This window comes from Oratosquilla oratoria, chromosome 10 (assembly GCF_046742065.1).
Source record: "Oratosquilla oratoria isolate Oo_2021 chromosome 10, ASM4674206v1, whole genome shotgun sequence".
Lineage (NCBI taxonomy): Eukaryota > Metazoa > Arthropoda > Malacostraca > Stomatopoda > Squillidae > Oratosquilla > Oratosquilla oratoria.
Window position 1 is genome coordinate 37085019 of NC_134786.1, and position 27500 is coordinate 37112518.

Below are 27500 nucleotides of genomic sequence, written 5' to 3' on the forward strand. Positions count from 1 at the left end.
GAATATTAGGATGGTTTGGACACATGGAAAGAATGAGTGAAGAAAGACTAGTAAAAGAGGTATGGAAGGCAGATGTGGAGGGAGTGAACTTGAGGGGACGTCCTAGGATGAGGTGGATGGATGGGGTGAAGGGGGCTTTGGGGAAGAGGGGAATGTCTGTTGAGGAAGGACGGGAGAGGACAGAAGACGGGTGAATGGAGAATGGTTGCATATGGATGATGATGTGATGGGGGGTAAGGTAGTATGTGTGAGCAAAATTTGACACAGCCCGAAGGGATTTCTCTCTGTCTTCTCCTTTTATGCAATGGGGGGACGCCGATTTAATGAAGTGGCCTTGCTGTGGATGCGCTGTGTCTTGTGACACTGATTCTGACCCAGGGCAGTGGACAGGGTGCAGGGATGACCCTTCATCCAGGAGGTGCTAATATAAGAGGGAGGGTGGAGGGGTGTGGAGTGTATTCAGGGACGGAATGGGTGGAAATGATTTTATGCCTTTTCTTTTTTGGCTACCTCCCTTGTAAGGGGGAAAAAAGCCTTGGTATATCCTTGTACATCTCATCACCTTACTTTTACCCACATTTATCTTCAGCTTTCTTCTTTCACACACTCACCCGAACTCTGTCACCAACTTCCTCAATCCCTCCTCCATTCCTGCCACAAGTGCAGTGTCGTCTGCAAACAACAGCTGGCTCACCTCCCACTTTTCTCCATTTTTACTTTAACCATCTCCAACCCCTGACCCACCACCCTTGCATTTACCTCTCGCACCACCCCATCCATGTATAAATTGAACAGCCAGGGAGACATAATGCATCCTTGACTAAGTCCCACCTTTACCTCGAACCACTCACTCTTTCCATTTCTAATCCTGACACATGCTCTACTACTCTCGTAAAAACTCTTGACAGCTCCCAGAAGCTTTCCTCCTATCCCATATATCTGCAGTACCTCCCACAGTGCCTTCCTGTCTACAATGTCATAAGCCTTTTCCAGATCCATAAAAGCCCAAAAAATATCCTTACCCTTTCATATAGCTTTCTCTCACATATCTGTCTTACCACAAAAATCTGATCTACACAACCTGTACACGTCCTAAATCCACACTGTTCCTCACCAATTACTCCTTCTGTTCCTCTCCTAATCCTCTCAATCAAGATCCTCCCATAAGCGTTCCCAACTATACTTAACAAGATGATCCCTCTGAAACTACTACACTCACACTTGTCCCCCTTTACATTGTAAAGTGGAACTATACAGGCACTCCTCCAGTCCTCCGACACTCTACCCTCTCTCCAGCAAACATTAAATAACCTCACCAGCCAGTCCACCATCACTGTACCTCCTTTTTTAGACATTCTGCATGGCATCCATCCAGTCCAGGTGCCTTACCTGCTTTCATCATCCTAACAACTGCCTTCACTTCATCCTTCCTTATTTCTATTCCATTATCCTCACTCATCACGGTCATTTTTTTAGCACTTCCCACTGCAAGTATCTTTCCCTCCCTATCCTCCTTCACATTTAGCAACTCCCTAAAATATTCTGCCAATCTTCCCCTTACTGCCTTCTCTTTCATTATCATCTCTCCATCTGCACCTTTTACCTTTTCTTCTCTACTTGATTCGCCTCCTCTTCCTCTCTTAATTTTTTTCCAAAACATAAAAAGAAGTGTAAGAGAGAGAAATGATTGATAATTTTACTCTGGCTGCCATAAAATTATTCTATTCAAGAAATCTTTGGTCAAAGTGTTCAAAATACAAGTTACATGTTTACATCTTACAATCAATGATAGGATGAAAGCCTAGGGATGTACAAGATGAAGTAGACATACATACATATACTAAAGGCTTTTCCCCCTTACATGGGGGGTAGCCAATAAGAAAAAGTCATAGAAATCACTCCCACCCATTTCATTTCCCACATGTTCCACTCCCCTCCCTCCCTCTTATCTTGGCACCTCCTGGTCATCCCTGCATCCTGTCCACTGCTACAACACACAGCACATCCACAGCAAGGCAGCTTCATAAATTTAGCAACTCCCCCTCTCCCTCCCCTCATGCAGAAAAGGAGAAGACTGGGAGAAATCCCTTCAGGCTGTGTCAAATTTTTTCTCATACAAACTTCCTCACCCCCCATCTCCCACCCACTCACCCTCATGCATCACAGCCTCATCTATACACAACCCTTCTCCATTCACCCTTATCTTCTGTCCTCTCCCATCCTTCCTCTACAGACATTCCTATCTTTTGTAAAGCCCCTTTCACCCCATCCATCCATCTCATCCTAGGACACCCCCTCATATTTACTCCTTCCACCTCCGCCTTCCACACTTCTTTTACTAATCTTTCTTCACTCATTCTTTCCATGTGTCTAAACCATCCTAATACTCTTTCATCAACCCTATCTCCCAGTTCCCTTTCCACCCCTGTTCTCCTCCTCACCTCCTCATTTCTCACTCTATCCAGCCTAGTAACCCCTATCATACTTCTCAGACATTTCATCTCAAACACATTCAAACTCCTTCTCTCTTCCTATCTCATGTTCCATGTTTCTGCCCCATACATTGCTGTTGGCACAATCATATAACCTCCTCTTAGTATCCATTCCCAGATGTCTATTTCTCATTACACTCTTTAATCCACCAAGGCATTTACTCGCTTCTCTCAATCTACATTCTACCTCCACCCCCACTCCTCCCTTTCCTGTCACATTTGCACTCAAGTATCTGAAACTATCCCTCTTCCTCCAGTTTCTCACCCTTAATGCTCACTTCCAGCCTACTGTCACTCTCTCCCCTTGTACATCTCATCACCTTACTTTTACCCACATTTATCTTCAGCTTCCTTCTTTCACACACCTTCTCAAACTCTATCACCAACTTCCTCAATCCCTCCTCTGATCCTGCTACAAGCACAGTTTCATTAGCAAACAACAGCTGGCTCACCTCCCACTTTTCTCCATATTCTTTAATCATCTCTTACCCCTGACCCACTACCCTTGCATTCACCTCTCGCACCACCCCCATCCATGTAAAGATTGAACAGCCAGGGCGACATAACACACCCCTGACAAAGTCCCACCTTTACCTCAAAGCATTCACTGTCTCCATTTCTAATCCTAACACAAGCTCTACTACTCTCGTAAAAAACTCTTGACTGCTCTTAACAGCTTCCATCCTATCCCATAAATCTGCAGTACCTCCCACAGTACCCTCCTGTCTGCTCTGTCGTAAACCTTTTCCAGGTCCATAAAAGCCAAAAAACATCCTTACCCTTTCCTATAGCTTTCTCACATATCTGTCTTACCACAAAAATCTGATCTACACATCCCATACCTGTCCTAAAACCACACTGTTCCTCACCAATTACTCCCTCACAGAAGATGAATATCATGACAAGATACAAAATGCACAAAATGGAAATTATAGGCACTTATTGATTGGGGTAGAATAAAAATGTTGTTCAAAACCTAGTAGAATGAGTAACATCTTACAATGTATGTGGCAAATCCATTTTTGACCTTGTCTCCTTCCAAGCCTGTGACCCGTTTGCAGATGTGCTGCCGAGGATTAGAGGGTGACCTGGCAATAATGATGTCGCCTCGCCTGATGCGGTTCAGGCGTGGGGTGATGTGTTCCGTCAGGATGACATCCTCGGAATAAATGGTGGGCTCCATAGAGGGACCTTTACACTGCAACAGAGTAATTTGGAACATGTCAAAAAATATACAATGCAGCTATACATCAAAATATGCACCTACAAAGCCAACTGAATCTCTCAGTGTCTGCATCTTTTAGGCTACACAGATTCATTTCAGATAAATGTGGTTGCATTAACACAACTCAACAGCATTGATTTACGATTATTGTATGTATAGCTTTGGGGTACTGGCTGCTTGTTATTGTGGCAAAGTAGCATGCAGTCGATACTTTAGGGTCTATATGGGGCACCCCTACGGACCAGAGCCACACATCATTTTGTCTATGATAGAGGAAAACTCTGTTCATAGAGAAATGACGACACTTTTATACTACGACTGTCCCTCAACCCCTTGTTGCTGTCCTGTACCATTTCTCTGAGTATTCTTTTTCTGTGATGGGGGAAAAGAATACTGCCACCAAGTATTCCCACTTGGATCGTAAGAGGCGAGAAGAAAGGGACGGGGATTGGGACTAGGCATTCTTCTCCTTGTAGCCCCACAGGGGACATTCCTAAACAAAAAAGAGAAGGCATAAGAGAGTCTGGAAGTTCTCAGACCAGCACCCTAAGGTTTGGGTCTTTTAACGTGCGTGGATGTGGTACAGATGAGAGTAAAAGGGAAGAGATAGGTAGTATGTTTGTGAGAAGAAAGATGGATGTGTTGGCTTGAGTGAAACTAAGTTGAAAGGGAAGGGTGAGTGTAAGTTTGGGAGTGTAAGTGGGAGGTTATCAGGAGTGAAGAGAGGGCGAGGGAGGGAAGGGGTGGCTATTCTAGTAAGTGAAGAAATAGGTAAACGGGTAGTGGAGTGGAAGGAGGTTTCCTCAAGGATAATGTGGATGAAGGTGAAACTGGGGAAGGAGATGTGGGTCTTTGTAAGTGCATATAGGCCTGGCAGTGAGAAGAGTGTAGAAGAAAGGGAGGCCTTTTGGATAGATTTAAATGAGTGCATAGAGGATTTAGGAAGAAATGTCAATGTAATAGTACTGGGAGACCTTAATGCTAGGGTAGGAAATGGTCCAATTGATGGAGTGGTTGGGAAATGTGGAGTTCCAGGAAAGAATCGTAGTGGAGAGTTGATGGTGGAAATGTGTCTAGAGAGTTGATGATAGCAAATACAGTGTTTCGGAAGAAAGTCAAGCATAAGTACACATGGGAGAGGGTGGTGGAGGGAAGGGTGGTAGATAGAGCACTAATGGATTATGTAGTGGTAAATAGGATTATGATAGGAAGAGTTAAGGATGTACATGTGCTAAGGGGAATGGGTGGGTGAATATCAGATCATTTTTTGGTGGAAGGTAAGTTAAGAGTGGAGGATAGATGGAGAAAGAGGAAAGAGACAAAAGGTAGGAAGGTTCTTATAGTGAACTCTTTGAATGAAAAGGAAAAGGAGGAGTATGGAAAGAAGCTGAAGGAGGAGTGGGAGGGAGTAAAGGATAGAGTAGAGCTGGATGTGGAGGAGGAATGGGGATGGTTCAAGGAGGGAGTCATAAAGTGTGCAAGGATGGTGTGTGGAACAAGGACAGGGGGAAATAGAAGAAAGGGTAGTGAATGGTGGGATGAGGAAACAAAGAAGGTTGTAGAAGAGAAGAAGCGAGCTTTCACAGATTGGTTACAAAATAGGACGAGGGAGTTATACAAGAGGTACAAAGAAAAGAAAAGAGAAGTAAAGAAAAAGGTAAAGGTTGCAAAGAGGAGAGCAGATGTGAAATGGGGTAAGAGTATGACAGAAAATTTTGAAAGTAATAAAAATTTTGAAAGTAATAAAAAGATGTTTTGGAAAGAAATTAAGAGAGGAAGAGGAGGCAAATCAAGTAGAGAAGAAAAGGTAAAAGGTGCAGATGGAGAGATGATGATGGAAGAGAAGGCAGTAAGGGGAAGATGGGCAGAATATTTTAGGGAGTTGCTTAATGTGAAGGATAGGGAGGGAAAGATAGCTGCAGTGGGAAATGCAAAGAAAATGAGAGTGATGAGTGAGGATAATGGAGGAGAAATAAGGAAGGATGAGGTGAAGGCAGTTGTTAAGATGATGAAAGCAGGTAAGGCACCTGGTCTGGATGGATGCCATGCAGAATGTCTGAAAAAGGGAGGTACAGTGATGGTGGACTGCTTGGTGAGGTTATTTAATGTTTGCTGGAGAGATGGTAGAGTGCCAGAGGACTGGAGGAGTGCCTGTATAGTTCCTCTTTACAAGGGAAAAGGGGACAAGTGTGAATGTAGTAGTTTCAGAGGGATTAGCTTGTTAAGTGTAGTTGGGAAGGCTTATGGGAGGATCTTGATTGAGAGGAACAGAAGGAGTAATTGGTGAGGAACAGTGTGGATTTAGGACAGGTAGAGGTTGTGTAGATCAGATCTTTGTGGTAAGACAGATATGTGAGAAAGCTATAGGAAAGGGGAAGGATGTTTTTTGGGCTTTTATGGATCTGGAAAAGGCTTATGATAGGGTAGACAGAAAGGCACTGTGGGAGGTTATGCAGATATATGGGATAGGAGGAAAGCTTCTGGGAGCTGTCAAGAGTTTTTATGAGAGTAGTAGAGCTTGTGTCAGGATTGGAAATGGAGAGAGTGAGTGGTTCGAGGTAAAGGTGGGACTTTGTCAAGGATGCGTTATGCCCTGGCTGTTCAACTTATACATGGATGGGGTGGTGTGAGAGGTATATGCAAGGGTGGTGGGCAAGGGATTGGAGATGGTTAAAGAAAATGGAGAAAAGTGGGAGGTGAGCCAGCTGTTGTTTGTGGACAACACTGCGCTTGTGGCAGGATCGGAGGAGGGATTGAGGAAGTTGGTGGCAGAGTTTGGGAGAGTATGTGATAGAAGAAAGCTAAAGATAAATGTGGGTAAAAGTAAGGTGATGAGATGTACAAGGGGTGAAAGTGGCGGTAGACTGGAGGTGAGCATTAAGGGAGAGCGACTGGAGGAAGTGGATAGTTTTAGATACTTGGGTGCAAATGTGGCAGAAAAAGGTGGAGTGAAGGTGGAGGTAGAATGTAGATTGAGAGAAGCGAGTAAATGCCTTGGTGGATTAAAGAGTGTAATGAGGAATAGACATTTGGGATTGGATGCTAAGAGGAGACTGTATGAAGGAGTGATTGTGCCAACAGCACTGTATGGGGTGGAAACATGAAACATAAGAGAGGAAGAGAGGAGTTTGAATGTGTTTGAGATGAGGTGTCTGAGAAGTATGATGGGGGTTACTAGGCTAGATAGAGTGAGAAATGAGGAGGTGAGGAGGAGAACGGGGGTGAAAAAGGAGCTGGGAGATAGGGTTGATGAAAGAATATTAGGATGGTTTGGACACATGGAAAGAATGAGTGAAGAAAGACTAGTAAAAGAGGTATGGAAGGCAGATGTGGAGGGAGTGAACTTGAGGGGACGTCCTAGGATGAGGTGGATGGATGGGGTGAAGGGGGCTTTGGGAAAGAGGGGAATGTCTGTTGAGGAAGGACGGGAGAGGACAGAAGACAGGAGTGAATGGAGAATGGTTGTATATGGATGATGTGATTGCATGAGGTGGAATGGGCAGGGGGGTGGGGGGTGAGGTAGTATGTGTGAGCAAAATTTGACGCAGCCCAAAGGGATTTCTCCCCGTCCTCTCCTTTTATGCAATGGGGGGACGGAGAGGGGGGGGGGTTCTCCGATTTAATGAAGCGGCCTTGCTGTGGATGTGCTGTGTCTTGCGACACTGCTTCTGACCCAGGGCAATGGACAAGGTGCAGGGATGACCCGTCATCCAGGAGGTGCTCAGATAAGAGGGAGGGTGGAGGGGTGTGGAGTGTATTCAGGGATGGAATGGGTGGAAATGATTTTATGCCTTTCCCTTTTTGGCTACCTCCCTTGTAAGGGGGAAAAAGCCTTGGTATATGTATGTATGTATAGCTTTGTGTAAATTCCAGAGGCAAACAGGAACTCAATCCTATTTTTCCAACCAAACTTAGGATAGTAATCACATTGCAGAAATCCATATTATCACATACATAGCAGGAGTGCTGTATTAAAATTTCTATTTTGTATTGTCCATAGATTTTCTATGTATTCATTGCAAACCAAGCTATGAATACTTAGTGTAGTTCTAAGTGCTGCCTGTAAGATTTTTCTGTTGTCTGAAACCTGTTCTTGCTGTTATTCTGCATACATTCAGTTTCTTGTATGTAAAATGTGAGACCCAGTACAGTAATAGAATAATTTCATTTAATGGAAGGGGCTAGTCGATCAGTGAGATTACTGGGTATTTCCTGGATTTATAGTTGTCAGGAGTGAACAGTGATACAGAATACTTTTGTGGGAATGTAGACAGTGGGTGTGTTTCATCTATGGTAACTTGCATGAACTTAGTGGTAGATATATAATGGATCTGAAATCTACAGTAATGTACAAGCCTAAAGCTATGACTCAGGCAATGTGTGTGTATTATGATATGTCTGAATTTTGACACAGACTTAATAAGCTTACATCTATTATGAGTTTCCTCAAACAAGAATCTATCAGTTTACATGGTTAGAATGACAACTTATCTAACTGGGAAATGGGGTCACTCTATTAAGGTAAAGTTGTTTTTGTACAACATACTTAAAAGAGCCTTTTATGGAAGTAAATGTTGCATTATATAAATAAAAAGTGAAAACAAAAAGTGTGAAAATAAATCACATTTAAATAATCTAAATCCTTATCATGGAGCCCTTTTAGAAGGCCAGTAGCCACTGGAGGGTATACGAGAGTGGGTTTAACCTAATCCCAGCAGTGTTAAGATATCCATACATACATATACCAAAGGCTTTTTTCCCTTTACATGGGAGGTATCCAAAAAGAAAAAGGCATAGAAACCACTCCCACCATTCCCCCACTCTCTTCCCTTAGCACATGTACATCCTTAACTCTTCCTACCATACTGCTGGTCACCACTATATAGTCCATTAATGCTCTGTCACCCTTCCATCCACCACCCTCTCCCATGTGTACTTATGTTTGACTTTCTTCCTAAACAACATATTTACTATCATCAACTTTCTTTCAAGACACATCTCCACCATCAACTCTCCACTACAATTTTTCCCTGGAACTCCATACTTCCCAATCACTCCGTCTATTGGTTCGTTTCTTACCCTAGCCCCAATACAACTACATTGACATTTCTCCCTAATCCATCTATGCACTCACTCATATCTACCCAAAAAGACTCCCTTTCCTCTACGCTCTTCTCACTACCAGACCCATACACACTTACAAAAACCCACATCTTCCTTCTCAGCTTCACCTTCATCTACATCAATCATGAAGAAACCTCCATCCACTCCACTTACTAGTATAGCCACCCCATCTCTCCCTCATCCCCTCTTCACTCCTGAGAACCTACTAACTACACTTCCCCTCCCTTTCAATTTAATTTCACTCAAAGCTAACACATACATACATTTTTCTTCTCACAAGCATATCTCTTCCCTTTTACTCTAATCTGCACCACATCCATGCACATTAAAAGACCCAAACCTTAGGGTACTGGTTGGAAAACTCCTGTTAAGATATAAAAATTATAATAACTTTATAAACAATAAAACAAAATCTATCATGTAGCCCTAGTGATATATTGTAGTATAATATTTTGTACAACAAAACTTAATTCAATACATGTTAGTACAAGATGTTCTAGAAATACATGTAAAAAGAAAATTACAAAAAACTTTAGTCCCCTATATGAAAGAAACAAGAGCTATAAAAATTCATGTCTTGGCTATGGGCCTGCCTTTTAGGCACTCCAAATCTTTCATCATAGTGCTCTAAGACTAGTGTTTAACACTGAGCTATTAACACAACACTTACAACAACAAAATCTGCTACAAATTCGAGTGTGCAGTGTGCGATGCAACCATACTGGATCATATATCCTGTGACTCCAAGCCATCGCCCGAGGATCCGAGTCATTCGTGACCCAGCCATACCAACTACTCAGGCGGAAAATGCATGGCCCAAATGCATCTGGAAGCTTCAAATAAAACAAGTTTTATTATGAGACTCCCTAATTGGGTATTGACTACATAATCTTAATCAGTCAATATTTACTGGACTTCAGTGGCTTCTTTATAGACTACAGTCACTCAGCATTCCTTATGATCAGAAACAAACCAATCAATCAAGTGTTACCTCTAGTTTCACTAGGTGGAAAACCCACAACCTCATAGTGGCTGGCAATGATCCTCAGAACCTCCTACATATCTCCCTAGGTAGAAACTTTGAACTGCTGTCTGTGTTGTACTAATGTGGGACCATTTCTATGTCATTACTTAAAAGTGGTAAGAATAGGAGAGCAAACACTGGTTGTCAGCTCTCCATGTATGGAAAAGTGTAATAAATACAATTCAAGTTAACAGAGAGAGCTGTGGGGCTCAGTCTGAAGATAAGAGTGTCAGCCCCTCAAGGATGATTGGTTTCGAGAATAGCCAGGTTTGGTGTCTACCTTGCTAGACCACAACATCCAGGTCATCTATGGTATAAAAGTCAATTTATAGTTTCACCCAACCATAGAATTTGATATGTGGCTTATATGTTTCTAGTGAGAAATGATGTGATATGAACGATGGTGTACATCATTTCAGTCGCAAATGTGTAATTTTGAAGTAATTAAGTATTGAAATTATGCACTTATGCATACATCTCCCGAACACATAAGTGTGAGAAATCGGGGGTTTTGGGTGGGGAAGACTAATAAATGGAGTAATGCGTGTTGCAAAACAGGTATAAAATGAAGACCAAAGAAACACACAAAAAAACAAAAATATCACATTTCGGCGGGTACCGCGCATGGCGCCATGTTTGTTTACTAATGATTTTAAGTATTTGTGACTATAACCACTAGATTTAGGGAAGCCGTTTGTGCAAGAGTTGGTAACCATAAATTAACCTAACCTAACAGAGGTAACATTAGTTTACGTTTAGGAAGTCTTGCATGGCTGGAGTGGACTTCGCTAAATGTAAGCTGATCTAGCGAGACATTTTTCGAGTCGTTGGGGAAAATAAACATGGCCGCTCGTGTTAGGAGGGACTCCAGCCCTAAAATGTGATTTTTATGTTTTTTTTTTTTTTCTTTTAAGTGTTTTTGTTCATTTTATACCTGTTTTGCAACGTGCATTAATCCATTTATTAGTCTTCTCCAACCCGATTTCCCACACTTATGCATTCGGGAGATGTACACATAAGTGCATAACTTCAATATTCAATTACTTCAAAAATACGCATTTGCGACGGAAATGATGTACACCATCGTTCATATCACAACATTTCTCACCAGAAACACATAAGCCACATATCAAATTTCATGGTTGGGTGAAACTATAAATTGTCCAAAAAAATAAATCTCCACTCATAAAAGGAATGCTGAGACACCATTATCTTAATAAACTTCACGAGAGGACGGAACTTTTATTAGTACAGCGTTTTGCTTGTTAAAGCTATGACAAGCAAAACATCGTACTAATAAAGACTATCCTCACATAGTGTCTATTTCTACAGACTTGTCGGCAACTGCCACTTTCATATAAACAGACACCGTTATTCCTCATTTCTGTTGTCCTTATTTCTCTCCTTTGCCATTCCTAGGAGCCCCCGACATCAAATAACCATAAATCAACACATTCCACATATCAAAAGTTCATTAGCATATAGTGCATATAGTTTTCGGTAAATTTTTAGAAGTGCACGCCTACACAATATAGCATTAGAAAATTAGATATTAATTTTGTAAATTATAATACATTAAAGTAATATATGTTTTTCTTGGAGGAAATCCGTGACAGAAAAGTTGTTGAAAGAGATACTCTAATGAACATAGCTGCTGCGACTGCTTGAGATGCCATCTTTGTTTTGGTAGATGTGTAGGTCAACATTAAAGTATGACAAATTCATCTATTCTAACCTACTTAAAAACCTGCATTTAGTAATGCAGTATCTGTAATTCTAGAGGTCATCGTCTCTGTCTTCAACCTGTAAATCTATCAAAAAGATGACATCTCAAGGAGTTGCTGCAACTGTGTATTGTTTTTAGCAGCATTTTCTGTAATTGATTTCCACCAAAAAAACTATATTATGGTCATGTATTATAATTTACAAAATTAATATCTAATTTTCTAATGCTATATCGCATATGTGTGCATTTCTAAAAAAAAGTAAATTTTTTTTTCTCATAAAGTAAATGCATATCTGACCAAAAGTATGCCACACTATAGGGTTCGACTATTTTCTAGTCCTGCAAAAATACGCTAACCCATGCTTCAGGTGGCTAGGCCATGCATTAGTACAGTTTCCCATTTCAATGAACATGTGGATTCTGCCCTTTCAAGCATATCAGGTTATTGGGTTACGTTAAATTAGATTTTAGTTTTCCCGGTTAGATTATTTCTATTTCTTGTTTTTGATGCATCAGAAAGTGCCACATTAAGTTAAGAAGGGTACTATGAAGGCTGCTTGAATATGGCATAATACTGAACCAGATTCTGTCAGAACTTGCATCAGCAGCTGATTATAGCATACTGTTTAAGCTGCAGTAACAATACTCTTGTGATAATCTAGGGTCTGCATAAAGCCTATTAGAAAGTTATTTTGGTACTGATCAGCCTCAGTTTTTTTTTTTTGTTTTTTTTTTTGTTCATCAATTGCTCTACTGACTATTTACGAAGCTGCACCAATGATAGACCTAACATACTGAACTTCACTAAATCATGAACTTACAATGAAAAGACAAATTTAATGTACTTCACCAGAACGAAGTACATTCTACAATATTTTATATTCTTAGATTCTACCTTTAAAATTACAAAGCGGCTTACCTGTTACATAACACAAAACAGTCATTAAACAGGAAAAACACCGTCAATGTAGAGTATGGTTGTGCTATAGAATTAAATTACTCTCAATTCATATACAATACTCAGCGAATATTATTTGTGATGACAAAGGTACCAAACAAGTTAATGTGTAGGTCTACCTTTTCTTAACACAGTCACTCTGTCCCTCGGTTTTTCTCTTATTTTGAACGTTATACCTCAACTATGCATTACAGATAATCGATATAACCATCGCATACACAATAAAATACAACTGTGTAGGTAGACAGAGTTGTTTTACAAACATTAAATGGCTTTGTTTACCTATATTTTCCACTACTCCATGTTTACAAACTCTTGAACATTACACATGCGCAACTGTTGGTAACCCTGGGAACTACAATTTTGCGATTTAAACTTTCCGTATTCAGAATATTTGATGTGAATAAAATAAAAATAATATATAAAACGATGATTTTCTGTGTTTCTATTTCACTGTGACGCACCGATATGTGCACTTGTTATATTTCAGTTTTGAATTAGTTTTTGTGCACAGCATGAAATTTATGTTCATAGAGTACCCATCCAACATTGCTAGTCGGCGAAATAAAACGAAACAAGCTAATAAAAATAGATTATGGCGTCCTAAAAATGACCTCCATTAAAAGTCAATTGAATGCTATAATTTCAGTGCCAGATTAGTCATTTGCTATTAAAATCCAATAACATTGTGGAAATCATACCGATGTGCTGTATCTTGAATAAATCAAATAAACATTTTATTTTATCCAGTGACAACTATTTGTGAATGTTAGTCTAATATATGCCCAGTAATGGTATCGTTTTTGTTTTAAAATCAACATAAAAATCAGTGGCATACTGTTTGCATTTGAGAGAAGTTACGAGAACACAGCCTATTACCTGGATTAGTCGACAGCAACAACGAAGACTAGTGTCCTCCTCAGGGACCTTTCTGAATACAAAGATACGGTACGATAAGGTGGCGACAAATGTAGTTACTCTTGAAGTGTAGTTCGAGTTAAGAAGCAAATCGACAGTTTATTGCGGATTTCTATAATTTTGTTTTAGCAAACTACAATCTATCTCGGTCGACATATATCGACAAAGTAAAAAAGATTGATAAAATATAACATTGACAAAGAAAAATGCTACAAACTAATTTAGTTCTAGTCATATATGTATTCACTCTAATCTAAATTTGTTTACGGTCGCCCATAGATCATAGATTTGGAATTCATTATTGAAACAGGCGGTAGTCCTCCAACCTACTAAGCCCATTCAATACTGTTTTGAGGATGTTTATAAGATATGCATTTATATACATACATACATACATACATACATACATACATACATACATATATATATATATATATATATATATATATATATATATATATATTGAATATATACATATATATATATATGTATATATATATATATATATATACATATATATATATATATATATATATATATATATATATATATATATATACAAGTCTAAATAAAAATATTCTTCTAAAAACGCTGTGGAAGTCGGGGACAGGTGGTATTACGGTGACACTTTGTCCTAAAAATATTCTTGAAAAAGCGCTTGGGTAAGTCGGGGTCAGGTGGTATTCTTCTTCTTCTTCTTCTTCTTCTTCTTCTTCTTCTTCTTCTTCTTCTTCTTCTTCTTCTTCTTCGCGTTCTTCTTCGCGCTCTTCTTCGCGTTCTTCTTCGCGTTCTTCTTTGTATTCTTCGCGTTCTTCTTCGCGTTCTTCTTCTTCGCGTTCCTCTTCTTCTTCTTCTTCTTCTTCTTCTTCTTCTTCTTCTTCTTCTTCTTCTTCTTCTTCTTCTTCTTCTTCTTCTTCTTCTTCTTCTTCTTCCTCGCGTTCTTCTACGCGTTTTTTTCGCGTTCTTCTTCGCGTTTTTCTTCACATTCTTCTTTGCATTCTTCTTCGCGTTCTTCTTCGCGTTCTTTTTCTTCACGTTCTTCTTCCTCGCGTTCTTCTTCGCATTCTACTTCGTGTTCTTCTTCGCGTTCTTCTTCGCGTTCTTCTTCCTCGCGTTCTTCTTCGCGTTCTTCTTCGTGCTGGGGATCCCGTGTTGGGGTTCCACCCCGAGGCCGAGGCCGAAGGGGAAAACGAGGGATTAGAGCGCGGAAAGCTGCTGCCGTAGGCCGCTGTTTGCGCAGCCAAGCCCCCGGCGAAGCCCGCGGCTTGTATATATATATATATATATATATATATATATATATATATATACATACATATATATATATATATATATATTCGTAAATAGCTGGAGTCCAGGAACCATTATTACGGGAGAAAGCGACTGAATACAAAGAATGAAGCCATCCAGTTCGAGATGGAGAAAGAGGAGAACGGTCAATTGCCATTCCTGGATGTCATGGTGACGAGAAGCGGGTCCACACTGATGACGGGGGTTTATAGAAAGGACACCCATACAGACCGGCTTCTGGACTATGGCAGCTGTCATCCGGCCACCCACAAAAGAAGTGTGATTAAGACTCTGTGGTCTAGGGTGGAAAAGGTGTGTTCCACGGAAGATAGCAAGAGGAAGGAGAGGAGTCACCTGAAGAAGGTATTTAGGGACAACGGCTACCCGAATTCGGTGGTAAAAAGGTGGACGGCACGACGACAGAGGGGAAGGATGGACGACAGACGACCGGACGCGACGCGGGTCACGGTCCCTTACTTGAAAGGGGCTTCTGAGGTAGCGGCCAGACTGCTAAGGAAACACGGTGTTGAAATAGCACACAAACCGAGGAACACTCTACATAGGGCCCTGACCAAAATTAAGGACACTGTGAGCCAAACGGACCGAATAGGGGTGGTTTATGACATTAGGTGCAAGGACTGCGAGACACATTATGTTGGGGAAACGAGCAAGAAATTGGCGACAAGACTGATAGAACACCAGAGGGCTGTCAGTAGAAAGGACATGAGTTCGGCCGTCTCAAGACACTGCGAGGAAACAGGACACGAAATGGACTGGCAAAACGCGGAAGTGAAATACGGAGGTAGTGGAAAAAGCACCAGGTTATTCTTGGAAGCTTGGTCAAGTGATGATAATAGTGTCAATAGATGCATCACTTTAAACCCAATTTATAAGGGGGCGAAGGATAGGCTGGAGAGGAAGCTTACTTCTTAATATGTCTATGTTGTGTGTTTTATTTGTTTTTGTTTCGACATGACGGTAGTGTGTTTCTTGATGTGTTTTGTATCATTCCATTTTATTTTCATTTTTATGTATGTAATTATATTTATTTATGAAATTTACTAACGGTGGTGGCATGCGTTACATGACTTTTGTTCCGCGTATCGTTGTGGCATGCCACGTCGTACAGCCTTTATACCCAATCTTGGGGGACATTTTTTCACACTGCATCTCTTATTTATTTCAATGTGTACTCTTCCTTTTTGCATGTTTATGATATCGATGGATTTTGTGTTCTTGTTCCAATTCTTTTATTCGTGATAATACATTTGTTCCACGGGGGTGCACAGTGGTGCGACCCATCGGTAGCGGGTTGAATTCTTACAACTTTCACTGTATTTTCTTTATATATATATATATATATTTTTTTTTTTTCTATGGTAAACTCGGTGAATGTTTTCAAGGAAGTATTGAACGGGTTATTTTACAGTTTTATTTATATTTGTTTCTCATTTGTGTTTTTGATTTGGTTTAACTGCGTTGGATTATAACGGTTACTGTGGAGACCTGTCCCAGTGTACCAAATTCCTCCTATTTATGTACATTTCCATTGCTACCACTGTATTACCCTAAAGACGAACCCCGGACAGGGTTCGAAACGTCGGAATAAATTGACGAACGTCGAGTCCAGCGTATACTTTCTCCCGTAATATCTATCTATATATATATATCTATATATATTTATATATATATATATATATATATATATATATTTATATATGTGTGTGTGTGTGTGTGTGTGTATACACACACTTTCGTCGGATGGACAGCAAAGATTGGAGTTCTGAAGAAAAAGTGAAATTTTCGTGGGTCTCAACGCAAAGGAAGTACCTCATTGTATTTACAGGGAAGGGGAAAGCTCGTGGTGTAGTGGGAAAGTGAGGAAAAAGGAGAAGGGGAGGGATTACTGAGGGAAATGGAAGGAAATGAGGAAGGGGAGGACTTGGTCCAGGAGGCCAGGCGTCTTGTAAACAAGAGAAGGACCGATGATTTTGGTGAAGGGATTAATTTTTTTTTTTAAAGATTAGAACTATAGATAGGAGCAACACAATGGAAGGCGAGGATAATAATTTCCAGGGATTTAATGAAGGGGAGGCGTATACCAACCTCCCCCGATTAGCAAGACTAGAGGAAAAAATTGAAAAAATTACCGAACATTGGGAGAATAGGTTCGGTAACATAGCAAAGATTGCGCAGAGAGTTGAAAAATTGGAAGAACTAGAGAAGGTGAACAAAAACTTAACTAAAGAAATAAAAGAATTAAAAAGACAGTTAAAAGAAGTAAAAGATGAGAATGAGGAATTAAAGAGGAATAATAAAGACAATAAAGAGGCCATAGCAAAAGAAGCACAGGGTTGGAAAAAATCCAAGAAAACAGTAAAGTTGCATTTACTGACATAATAAAACAGCAAATGAAAGAACAAACTGAAGACTCAGTTATTAAAGTGATGAGACAGAAGGAGAATATAGTAAGAGATTTAGCAGACAAGAAGAAATGTATAATTATATTAGGAATGGAAGAAAAATATAACCTAAATAGAACCACAAGAATCAATGAGGAAAAAGAAAAAGTAAGCAGTTTACTAGAATTAGTTCAGGAAGATGAACCTGAAATCATGAAACAAATTGAAGAGATGTATAGACTCGGAAAGTATAGTACAAATAAGACCAGACCAATTAAGATTAAATTCAGGTCACAAACGACGGCAGAGAATATTTTAGCAAAAACAGGGAAACTAGCAGCAAGTGAACAATATAAAAAGGTATGGATAAAAAGAGAAATGAATAAAGAGGAAAGAGAGGAGGAAAAAATTAAAAGACATGAAGCTAAGAAAAAAAACGAGAACAGAACAGTCAGAAAAAGAGAGATTCTATTGGAGAGTAGTGAATATGAAGGTAAGGAAATACGACATACTAGAGAAAAACAAAAGGGAAACAGAGAACACAATGGAAGTGGCAGAAAACTAAAAGTGTCTTACACAAATATAGATGGATTAATAACAGGATTGAATGAGCTGAATTATTATCTGAAGGAAAAAGAACCGGACATAATGGGAATTGTAGAAACGAAATTAAAAGGTCCACTACTGTATACGCCACCATATACATGATGAGTAATATCACTCGCTCACACCGCTCACTCACTCCCTCACTCACTCACTCAACGTCCGGCCCTTCTAGCTGACTAAGAGTCGAGTCAGCACCATTGGCTTTGCAACAACAACTCGACCACCAAACAGACATACGAACGCACATGAGCATCCGAGTAACCAAACAAACACAAAACACAAATTAAGTATATTGACGATCCCCCCTGGACATATATATACATATTTAGTTATTAAGTAAATCACACCCTGTAATCCCAGGATACTAACCTTAGGAGATGACCGTGATCTTGCTCGCATAAAACTCTAAAGCTTATGCGAACATGACACGTCATAAGTGCTAAGTCATCGTTTCCGGGCACCAAAACCAGCTCGCGCACCCCTTGGAGGGTCGGTTCTTAGTGACGTGCCTTAGTGATAAGACTGTGTAATAGTGTCTGAACCAAATTTATACTGGATACGACAATAAAGAAACAAAAACTTAGAGGCGTTTGTGCAGTGGAACCCTTATTGTGACGATGTAACCATACCGTTACACTCGTCCCGTTACATTTGTGTCTACAAGTGACGTTGGATGGAAACGTAACCATACCGTTACACCCGTCCCGTTACATCACTGGTGGCAGCACCCCCGCAACCCAACTACTTCGAAGAGACTACGGTGTACCTTCTACGGTGAACTTCAAACCCGTCCATTTTTCTCCAACTACATACAAGTACGAACAAATAACCGCACTGAACAAAACGCTCTCAAGAACAAGAACTTGGTTCACACTATTCATCACGGGCAATCGTCACAGGCCGATCTCCCACTACTAAAATCAACATTATAAAGGTAACATAAATCCTTACAATTAATACCAATATATTCCGTAATAATAACCATACATTACCCATTCAAACCATCCCTGATACTAGCATTTTTTTCTATGCGAACATCATTCACCGAGCCCTCTGGACTTCCATCGCTTGTGCACAGACCTCATCCGCTCACCCTCACCACCAACCTCCTCCTCCGAGTGTCGCGTTCCACCGAGAATCGCAACGTCAGCAAATATCCCAGCTGCACGTCATAATACCAATCGCTTCAACGCACGGTATTAAGGTAACCTTCATGCCTTTAGATACCCACGTGCTCAACGCACGTACACCTTAGCCATATAACAACTATGTAATCTCGCACTTATATTAGCATATTGTCATTTAGAATTTTTTCTCTCCAAAAATTATCATTAAGTAATACTCTTTAATCTGCCAATTACCAATATACATATATATTCAACAGTTAATATTATTACATTATTACAATTTCCCTGTATGTATATAGCATATATACACCTTTTTCTTTTGGTTATTATACCTTTCTCATAATATAACCAGTAGCTCTCATAATTATATGTTTCAACACTAATTATAATTTGCCTAATTTTTTTTAAAACAACATATATTTATATATGCAATAACTTTTACTAGATTTGACTATTACATAATATCACATTCATATGCATTCTTCCAGTTAAGTAATTCTTGTTTAAACAAATAGCTCTTACATGTTTAAAATTCAACATTAAACATATTTTGCCTATCTTTAAATAAATATATATATGCAATAACCCTTAATTGCTTTCACTACGTATTACCCATTTATATTTACATAGAACTTATACATTTTTATCAATGTAACCTATTTTACTGCTGTAATTTTTTTTTATGAACAACCATAATTAATTCTATTATAAGTATAATATCACAATAATTAACCCCTTACTATATAATATTATTTCCACATTTTATTATTATTATATGTATATACATATTTTTATGATTTTACATATGTAATCCCATTATACTGTATAGCCGTTGACATACTATATCCCCCCCTCCCATATCTAAGCATAACATATTACCCTTAGTTACTATATACCTATCATTCACATTTTAACAGTTTTTTTTCTTCTTAGATTACAAATCAAACCTAACTGTTAACTAATACATGACTTAACAACATGGCCTTTGCCACCAGAAGCAAAATTAAACAAAGTTTACATAATGTCTTCTCAAAGTCTAGAGAAGAAAAACAACAACATGACATATCTAGTGACACAGAGGAAATACACACAGAAAACTTAATTGACAATGACAAACCAGACCATTTTTACCTATATCCACAGGATGACAATACCTCTAAACAGTTAACCAATGACCAGTTAAATAATCCTGACAAAACTAATCCTAATGCAGATAATCCAATAGACCCTCTTTATGAGAACGATGTCTTACCTTTTTTCAACCAGCCTCCTCAAGTAGACACCTCCAACCCATCTCAACCACAACAACCCACCCAACCAACTCCTCATGTTGCTCCTCCTAATATCATGCCCTTCAACCAGCCTCCTCAAGTAGACCCCTTTCACCCCTCACAATCACAACCACCCATTCCTCCCATCCAACCAAATATGCAAACAAAACCTCCTATAAACCATAATCCATCCAACCCCCATATCCCAACACATAATAACCCCCCTCCCATTCAGCAGCAGTACCAAAACTTCCCCTTTCCATCCCCCCATACCCCATCTGGTCAAACCCACTCCACACCATACCACCAACCACCACCTAACCTTCCCCCAAACCCACTATATTATCCTTACCCACAACCTCAACCAACAATAATTAACAACTATCAAACCATAACCCCCCTCACAGAAATCCCAACCTTTTCCCAAGATAGTGGACTATCCATTACAGACTTCTTGACAGCATGTGACCTGTTCTTTTCAAAGAACCCCCAATACTCTGAGACAGATAAAATAAATTTGTGCCGTCAGAAAATAAACCCATCTGACATTTGCCGTTCAAAGGCAAGGATGCTAGACAGCTTAGTTGCATGTGGAATCACATATCAGGAATATAAACGCCACCTTCTTAAGGTCTTTCATAACAAACAACCAAACAACATTTCCTTCCTCATCACCTTCCTCAATAACACTAGAGTCCAACCACATTCCATTACTAACATAATGGATTTCGTAGCAAACGGAATTAAAGAGGTCAGAGAAGACCTAGAGAATAACTCTCCTTGGACTCACACTGACCAATTTGGTCAAAATGTAATGCCAACAAAACACTTACTAACATTCCTTGAAATAGCTTCCTATCTCTCCCAACTCCCTCCAAAGTGTTTAAAGGAAGCCTCCAAAAGGGAACTAGACACTAGAAATCCTCTAGCTTATACCTATATCTTAGATATCATGAATGCTTGCAATGTATCCTTAGATACCCCCAACCATCTCCCCAGACTAAATAGCCTTCACTCACAGCAACCCCCTCCCACCAATCAAGGACAACCTTCTAAGTGGTGCTCCTACCATTCATCAAACAGTCACAACACAAAAGACTGCATACAGCAACAACAATACCCGCAGGTACAACACCACCCTATTCCTTGCTCAGTTCATGGAACCATTTCCCACACCGATGCCCAGTGTTGGACACAGCAAAAACAACACACGCAGGTACAACACCACCCTATCCCTTGCTCAGTTCATGGAACCATTTCCCACACAGATGCCCAGTGTTGGACACAGCAAAAACAACACCCACAGGTACAACACCACCCCATCCCTTGCTCAGTGCATGCTACTACCTCACATACGAATGCTCAGTGTCAAGTTCAGAATCAAAACAAACAAGTTCCACCCCCCTTTAAACACCCACTCCTACCTACACCAACACATCCAATCAAATACTGCAACCTACACAAAACATCAACTCACTCCAACAAAGAGTGTTACCTACAGAAAACACAACAACAACCTCATCAGAGAACTAACCAACCATTCACCACCCCTCGACACACCCCTCGACAAACAGCTCCCTCCCACACATCACACTCAACCCAATACCACCGTTTGGGGGAACGTGTACCAGCCTCACGCACCAAACCACCATAGGAATATCTCATACACAACACAAATACCTCACCCTAGAAGTGAGTCTAGATCAACTTAAAGTTGACATGATGGTTGATACAGGAACAAACCTGAACATCATCCCAAGAGCTCTGTATGAAGCATTAAATGACCCACCCCAAATTCAATTTTCCAATATGGAAGGACTCCTAATAGAAGGGAGTACCATTTCACTTCACGACATGGTTGATCTGAGCATAGAAGTGAACGACTCCAAAGTAGGTTTCACACCTTTCCACATAGCTGATGAATGGAGTCTTGATCAACAAGGTATAATAGGATTACAGTCATTGAGGATTTGGAAAACTAAGATAGACTTTGAGACTAACGAAATCTCCTTCCGAGATGTAAATAATGAGTCAACAGTTCCTGAGACACCCGACTCAGACACACAACATCTCTCATGTCTACCTTCCTTCAATACTCCCAATCCCACTAACAGCTATTCCTTCCAACCACCACCTTATGTCACCTCAAAGGCACTGATGTCTAACACAGTCATCATACCCCCTAGACATTCAATAACAGTCCCACTATACATACCCGGTGCAATCGACCATCAGGACGTCATAATCGACTCAGACACGTCCAGGATTAACAACATAACCATTGAGTCTTCCTGGGACACAATATCAGAAAATAAACATACACTAGCTATGTTAACAAACATGTCAGACCAACACCGTAAAATCAGGAAGAATACAAACATCTGCGCAGTCCATCTCCATAATTCCCCTATCCAGGAACCACTGCCGCAACACATCAACCAAGTAAGACCAACACAACCCCTTCCCCCTATCCCCCCAGACCAAATCACGACATCAGCTGACGGAGAAAGTCATAACGAGCTATTAGCTCTCCTACAGAGGAATAGATCAGCTGTCGCCTTAGAAGGCGAACCACTAGGCAAATGTGATATAATCAAACATCACATCCAAATTCCCCCAAACACCCCCCCTTCATACACCCCCGCTTACCGCATACCTCACAGTAGGAAATCCCAAGTCAATGACAGTGTACAAGAGATGATACACCAAGGCGTAATTTCCCATTCAGACTCCCCATGGAACAGTCCCCTCTTTTTGGTCCCTAAGAAAGACGGAACCTTACGCCCTGTTGTTGACTTCAGGAAAGTCAATAACCTAACTCAATCTGACCCACACCCCCTCCCCGCCATGCAAGATGTACTACAATGCATTGGCAACGGGAACTCTGTTTTTTCCACAATAGACCTCAAGTCAGCCTTCTGGCAGGTCGAACTAACAGAGGAATCAAAACCCGTAACTGCATTCTCCACTGATAAAGGGCATTTCAACTTTCAGCGTATGCCCTTTGGCCTTAAGAATGCCCCCTCAACCCAACAAAGGTTGATGACCCGCATTTTCAGTGACATGATAGGAGTCTCATTATTCGTCTATTTAGACGACCTCATTATATATAGTCCCACAGAAAGAGACCACCTTAACACTTTAGAGATTGTCATCAAACGTCTCAAAAATACGGGATTAAAGATTCAATTAAAGAAATGTAGATTCCTCATGAAGGAACTCATCTTCCTAGGCCATAAAGTGGATGCAAAAGGGATTCACACAACCACAGATAAAATAGATACAATAAACAATTTCCCAACCCCCAGAAACGCAAATGAAACAAGAAGTTTCATAGGGTTAGCCTCCTACTACAGACACTTTATCAGAAACTTTGCTGATATTGCTTCCCCTCTGACCAAATTCACAAGGAAAGGCGAGCCATTTCAATGGTCAGAAACAGAACAGCAAAGTTTCGACACTCTCAAACACACACTCACCACAGCCCCTGTACTAGTTTTCCCTGACATGAAGAAAGAATTCTTTCTTTACACAGACGCCTCCTCTAAAGGAATAGGCGCAGTCCTACAACAGAAAGGTGACAATGGCAAAGAACACGCCATAACCTACGCAAGTAGAGTCCTAAATAAAACTGAAAATAACTACTCAACTACACACAAAGAAGGACTTGCAATCATATGGGCACTAAAACACTTTAAATACCTCATTTTAGGCTACAAGATTACCATACTAACAGACCACCAACCCCTAGTCTATCTTTTTAACTCCAAAGACTTACATGGGAGAGTTGCTAGATGGAAAACAACTCTCCTTGATTACGATCCCATGATCGTATACTTAGCTGGGAAAGCTAACGTAGTGGCAGATTGCCTAAGCAGACAAAACCACATCACACCCATAACCCAAACCATATGCATACCTATGCAACATATATGAAACGGACAGAGACCCAATATGGTCCCCAATAAAACAGCATCTCATTTCACAAACCCCCTTACACTCCCGACCACCTGTCCCTATTGAGGAACTCAATCTGGTCGACGGAGTCATAAGGAGAACCATTAATACAAGAGAGGTTACTGTTATCCCCAGAGCCCTAGTCCCCAAGCTCCTACACATATTGCACGACAGTGCAATGGGAGGCCACTCGGGCAGAGATAAGACACTAAACACTGCTAGACACACTTACTACTGGTCTAACATGAAAAGAGATATAACCACACACATAGATTCTTGTATAACTTGCAACCAATTTAGAGGCCCTAACCTGAGGGAAATCAACATAAAAGATATCCCACTCCCTGCTGAGCCATGGGAAACACTTGGCATTGACCTACTGAAAATGCCAACGAGCCATCAAGGTTCCAATTATGTACTCACAGCAGTTGATTATTTCTCTAAATACACAATCTTAATACCACTCCAAGACAAAACAGCAGAGACTGTAGCCAAAACCCTGGTCAACAATATCTTTTGTAGATACAACATACCACACACAATGTTATCTGACAATGGCTCAGAATTCAAAAATGAGGTGATGCGCGAAATAGCACACCTCTACAACATTGACCAAACATTTGCCACTGCATACCACCCCCAGGGAAACGGTCTGACTGAGCGAACAAATCGCAAGGTCCTAGAGATTCTCAGACCATTGGTCAATGACCTCATGGACAGTTGGGAAGATTGGCTACCACAGGTACAAGCCAGTATAAATAGCACAGTCAATTCCGCAACAAAGATGTCCCCACATGAGATCATTTTCGGCAAACCAATGCGCCTACCCTACCAAATATTCAACCAACCACCCCCACCCTTATACAACCTAGATAACCTCGCACACTGCATCAAAAGAGGTATGCAAACAATTTACAAAAAAGTTAGAGCAAACCTGAAAGAAGCCCAGGAAAAGACAAAGACAAAACAACACAAACGGTCAATTCCACTTGACATAGCACCTGGCGACACAGTCATGGTAAAAGACTCAAGTAGAACAAACAAACTCAAACCCAAATTCCTAGGCCCCTTCATAGTCACAAGTTCACTCCCTAACAATGTTTTCCTACTAACAGATCCTTCCGATCACACCACCTTCACCATACATGGAGAGAAGTTGAGAGAGGTCAAACTGAACCTCGACCCAATCTCACCTCCCATCCACAACCCACCTATCACAGACACACACCAATCACCAAAACGCAAGTCTCATCCCATGACTCTGCGTCGACGCAATTAAACAAGCACTCTAGCTCTCGCCCCTGAAGATGCAGGACGTCATGTATCTATCAGTGGAGGTTAAAATGGCCCATTTCCAATAAGAACTCCTTTCCGCATAGCTATCGAAACTTCTCTACTTCCTTCCGACCAATATAACCTTAGCGAGAGTCAGATAAACATATCCTTAGTCACTCAGACACTACCCCTTTTTCCACAAACTAAATCCCAACCCTGCCTCTCAGAACTTACAACCGTTTTAGAAACAGAGTGACAAAACAAGGGGATGGAGTTATGTTCCTGACTAAGAAGGATATAAACGTGAGGTGTGTCACATATGGAAAGAATACAATAGAGATGATTATGATCGAAGTGGAAGACAGAGATAAGAAGAGCAGAAAGTTTGTGATGAATTATGTGCCTCCAAAAACAGCCTCGTGGGAAGAGAGTGAACATAAAAGTATGTTAGAAGACACAAGGATAACATTAAATAAGATAATGGAAGATGGAGGAAGAATAGTTATGATGGGCGACTTTAATTACAAAGAAATCTGCTGGAAAGAGATGACAGTAAAGGGTGGAGACGGCTCATGGGGAAATGTTCTACTCGAGATGATTATTGACCATACAATGACACAGTGGCTACAGGAGAACACTAGGTATAGAAATGAAGAAGAACCATCGAGACTAGACCTAATAATCACATCTGAACCTAGAATAGTGGAAAAGATTGAATATAAAACACCAATAAGTAAAAGTGACCACATATAGATTGAACTGGAACTAAATGAGGAAAAATACATGAAAAGAAATGAACATTATAGAAAAGGAAGAATGATGTATGAAAAAACAAACTTTGATAAAATAAGAGAATTCTTTCAAAAAGAAAACTGGGAAGGAATATACAAAGAAGAAACAACAGTGGAAGAGAAATGGAATATTTTGACAAAAAATTATAAAAAAGTAGTGGAAAAGTATGTCCCAAGACAAAAACAAGAAAAAGAATATGTAAAGTGCTGGTACAACAAAAGTTGTAGGGAGTTAAAAGACAAAAGAGATAAAGCTTGGACAAAATAGAAGAAAGACAAAAGACCTGAAAAATGGAAAATATATACTTGTTATAGAAATGAATATGTACAAGTGTGCAGAGAGGAAAAGGGAAAATATGGAAAAGATGTCATAGAAAAATGTAAAGATCAACCAAAATTATTTTACAGATTTGTAAACAATAAACTGAAAAACAAACAAGATTTGGAGAAATTAAGACAATGAGGAGCTGAATACACAGAGGAAATAGAAATGGCGGAAATTATGAACAAGCATTTTAAATCAGTGTTTACAAGGGAGAACATACAACCTGAAGAGATCGAATGGAAAGAGAAAGTCCCCCCCTATGAAAGAAATAGCAGTAACAAAGAATGAAATAATGAAACACTTGAGTAATCTTGATGTCAGAAAATTGCATGGACCAGATGAAATAGCAAACTGGATTTTGAAAGAATGCAGGAATGAACTGGCAGACAAAATACATAGCATAATAAACAGTTCCTTGAAAGAAGGAAAAGTCCCAGATGATTGGAAAAAAGCAAATATAGTACCTATATATAAAGGGGGAAATAAAGAAGACCCTCCAACTATAGACCAGTCTCGCTAACAAGTACAATAGCAAAAATTTATGAAAGAATGATCAAAAGTAGATTGGTAAAATATTTAGAAAAAACAAACAAACAATGTGCTAAATCCAAGGCAATTTGGATTCAGACAAGGAAGAGCATGCGTCACCAATTTAATATGTTTCTATTCAAGGCTAATAGATATAATACAAGAAAGAGATGGATGGGCTGATTGTGCATTTTTAGACCTAAAAAAAGCCTTTGACAAAGTACCACATAAGAAGTTGCTTAAGAAATTAGAAACCGAAGGAGGAATATAGGGCAAACTGCTTAAATGGATGGAAGAGTTTTTGCAAGAAAGAAAAATGAGAGTAGTGATAAGAGACAAACACACAAATTGGGATGAAATAATAAGTGGTGTTCCACAAGGAACAGTTTTGGCCCCAGTAATGTTTGCTATATATATTAATGATATGGATGAAGAAATTGAAAGTTATATGAGCTTCTTTG

General features: G+C 40.0%; 1 protein-coding gene across 7 annotated transcripts in view; it reads right to left on the reverse strand.

Moving 5' to 3' along the window:
* The window catches only part of LOC143029181 (mitochondrial inner membrane protease subunit 1-like), a 35919-nt gene extending 22362 nt beyond the window's left edge, over window positions 1-13557 (reverse strand). For 3 of the 7 annotated variants that reach the window (XR_012966802.1, XM_076191688.1, XM_076191692.1), the window contains exons 1-3: window positions 12832-12943; window positions 9512-9674; window positions 3493-3690 (exon numbers count right to left, since the gene is read on the reverse strand). Coding sequence is in view for 6 of the 7 variants with exons in the window: in XM_076191688.1 (XP_076047803.1) it covers window positions 3493-3690; window positions 9512-9628 (315 nt within the window). In the remaining variant the exon portion in view is untranslated. Of the gene's footprint in view, window positions 1-3492; window positions 3691-9511; window positions 9675-12510; window positions 12534-12831; window positions 12944-13428 lie in introns of those variants that run through there. The other 4 variants (XM_076191689.1, XM_076191691.1, XM_076191690.1 and 1 more) reach the window with 4 other exon arrangements.
* Between the last annotated feature and the right edge of the window lie 13943 nt (window positions 13558-27500).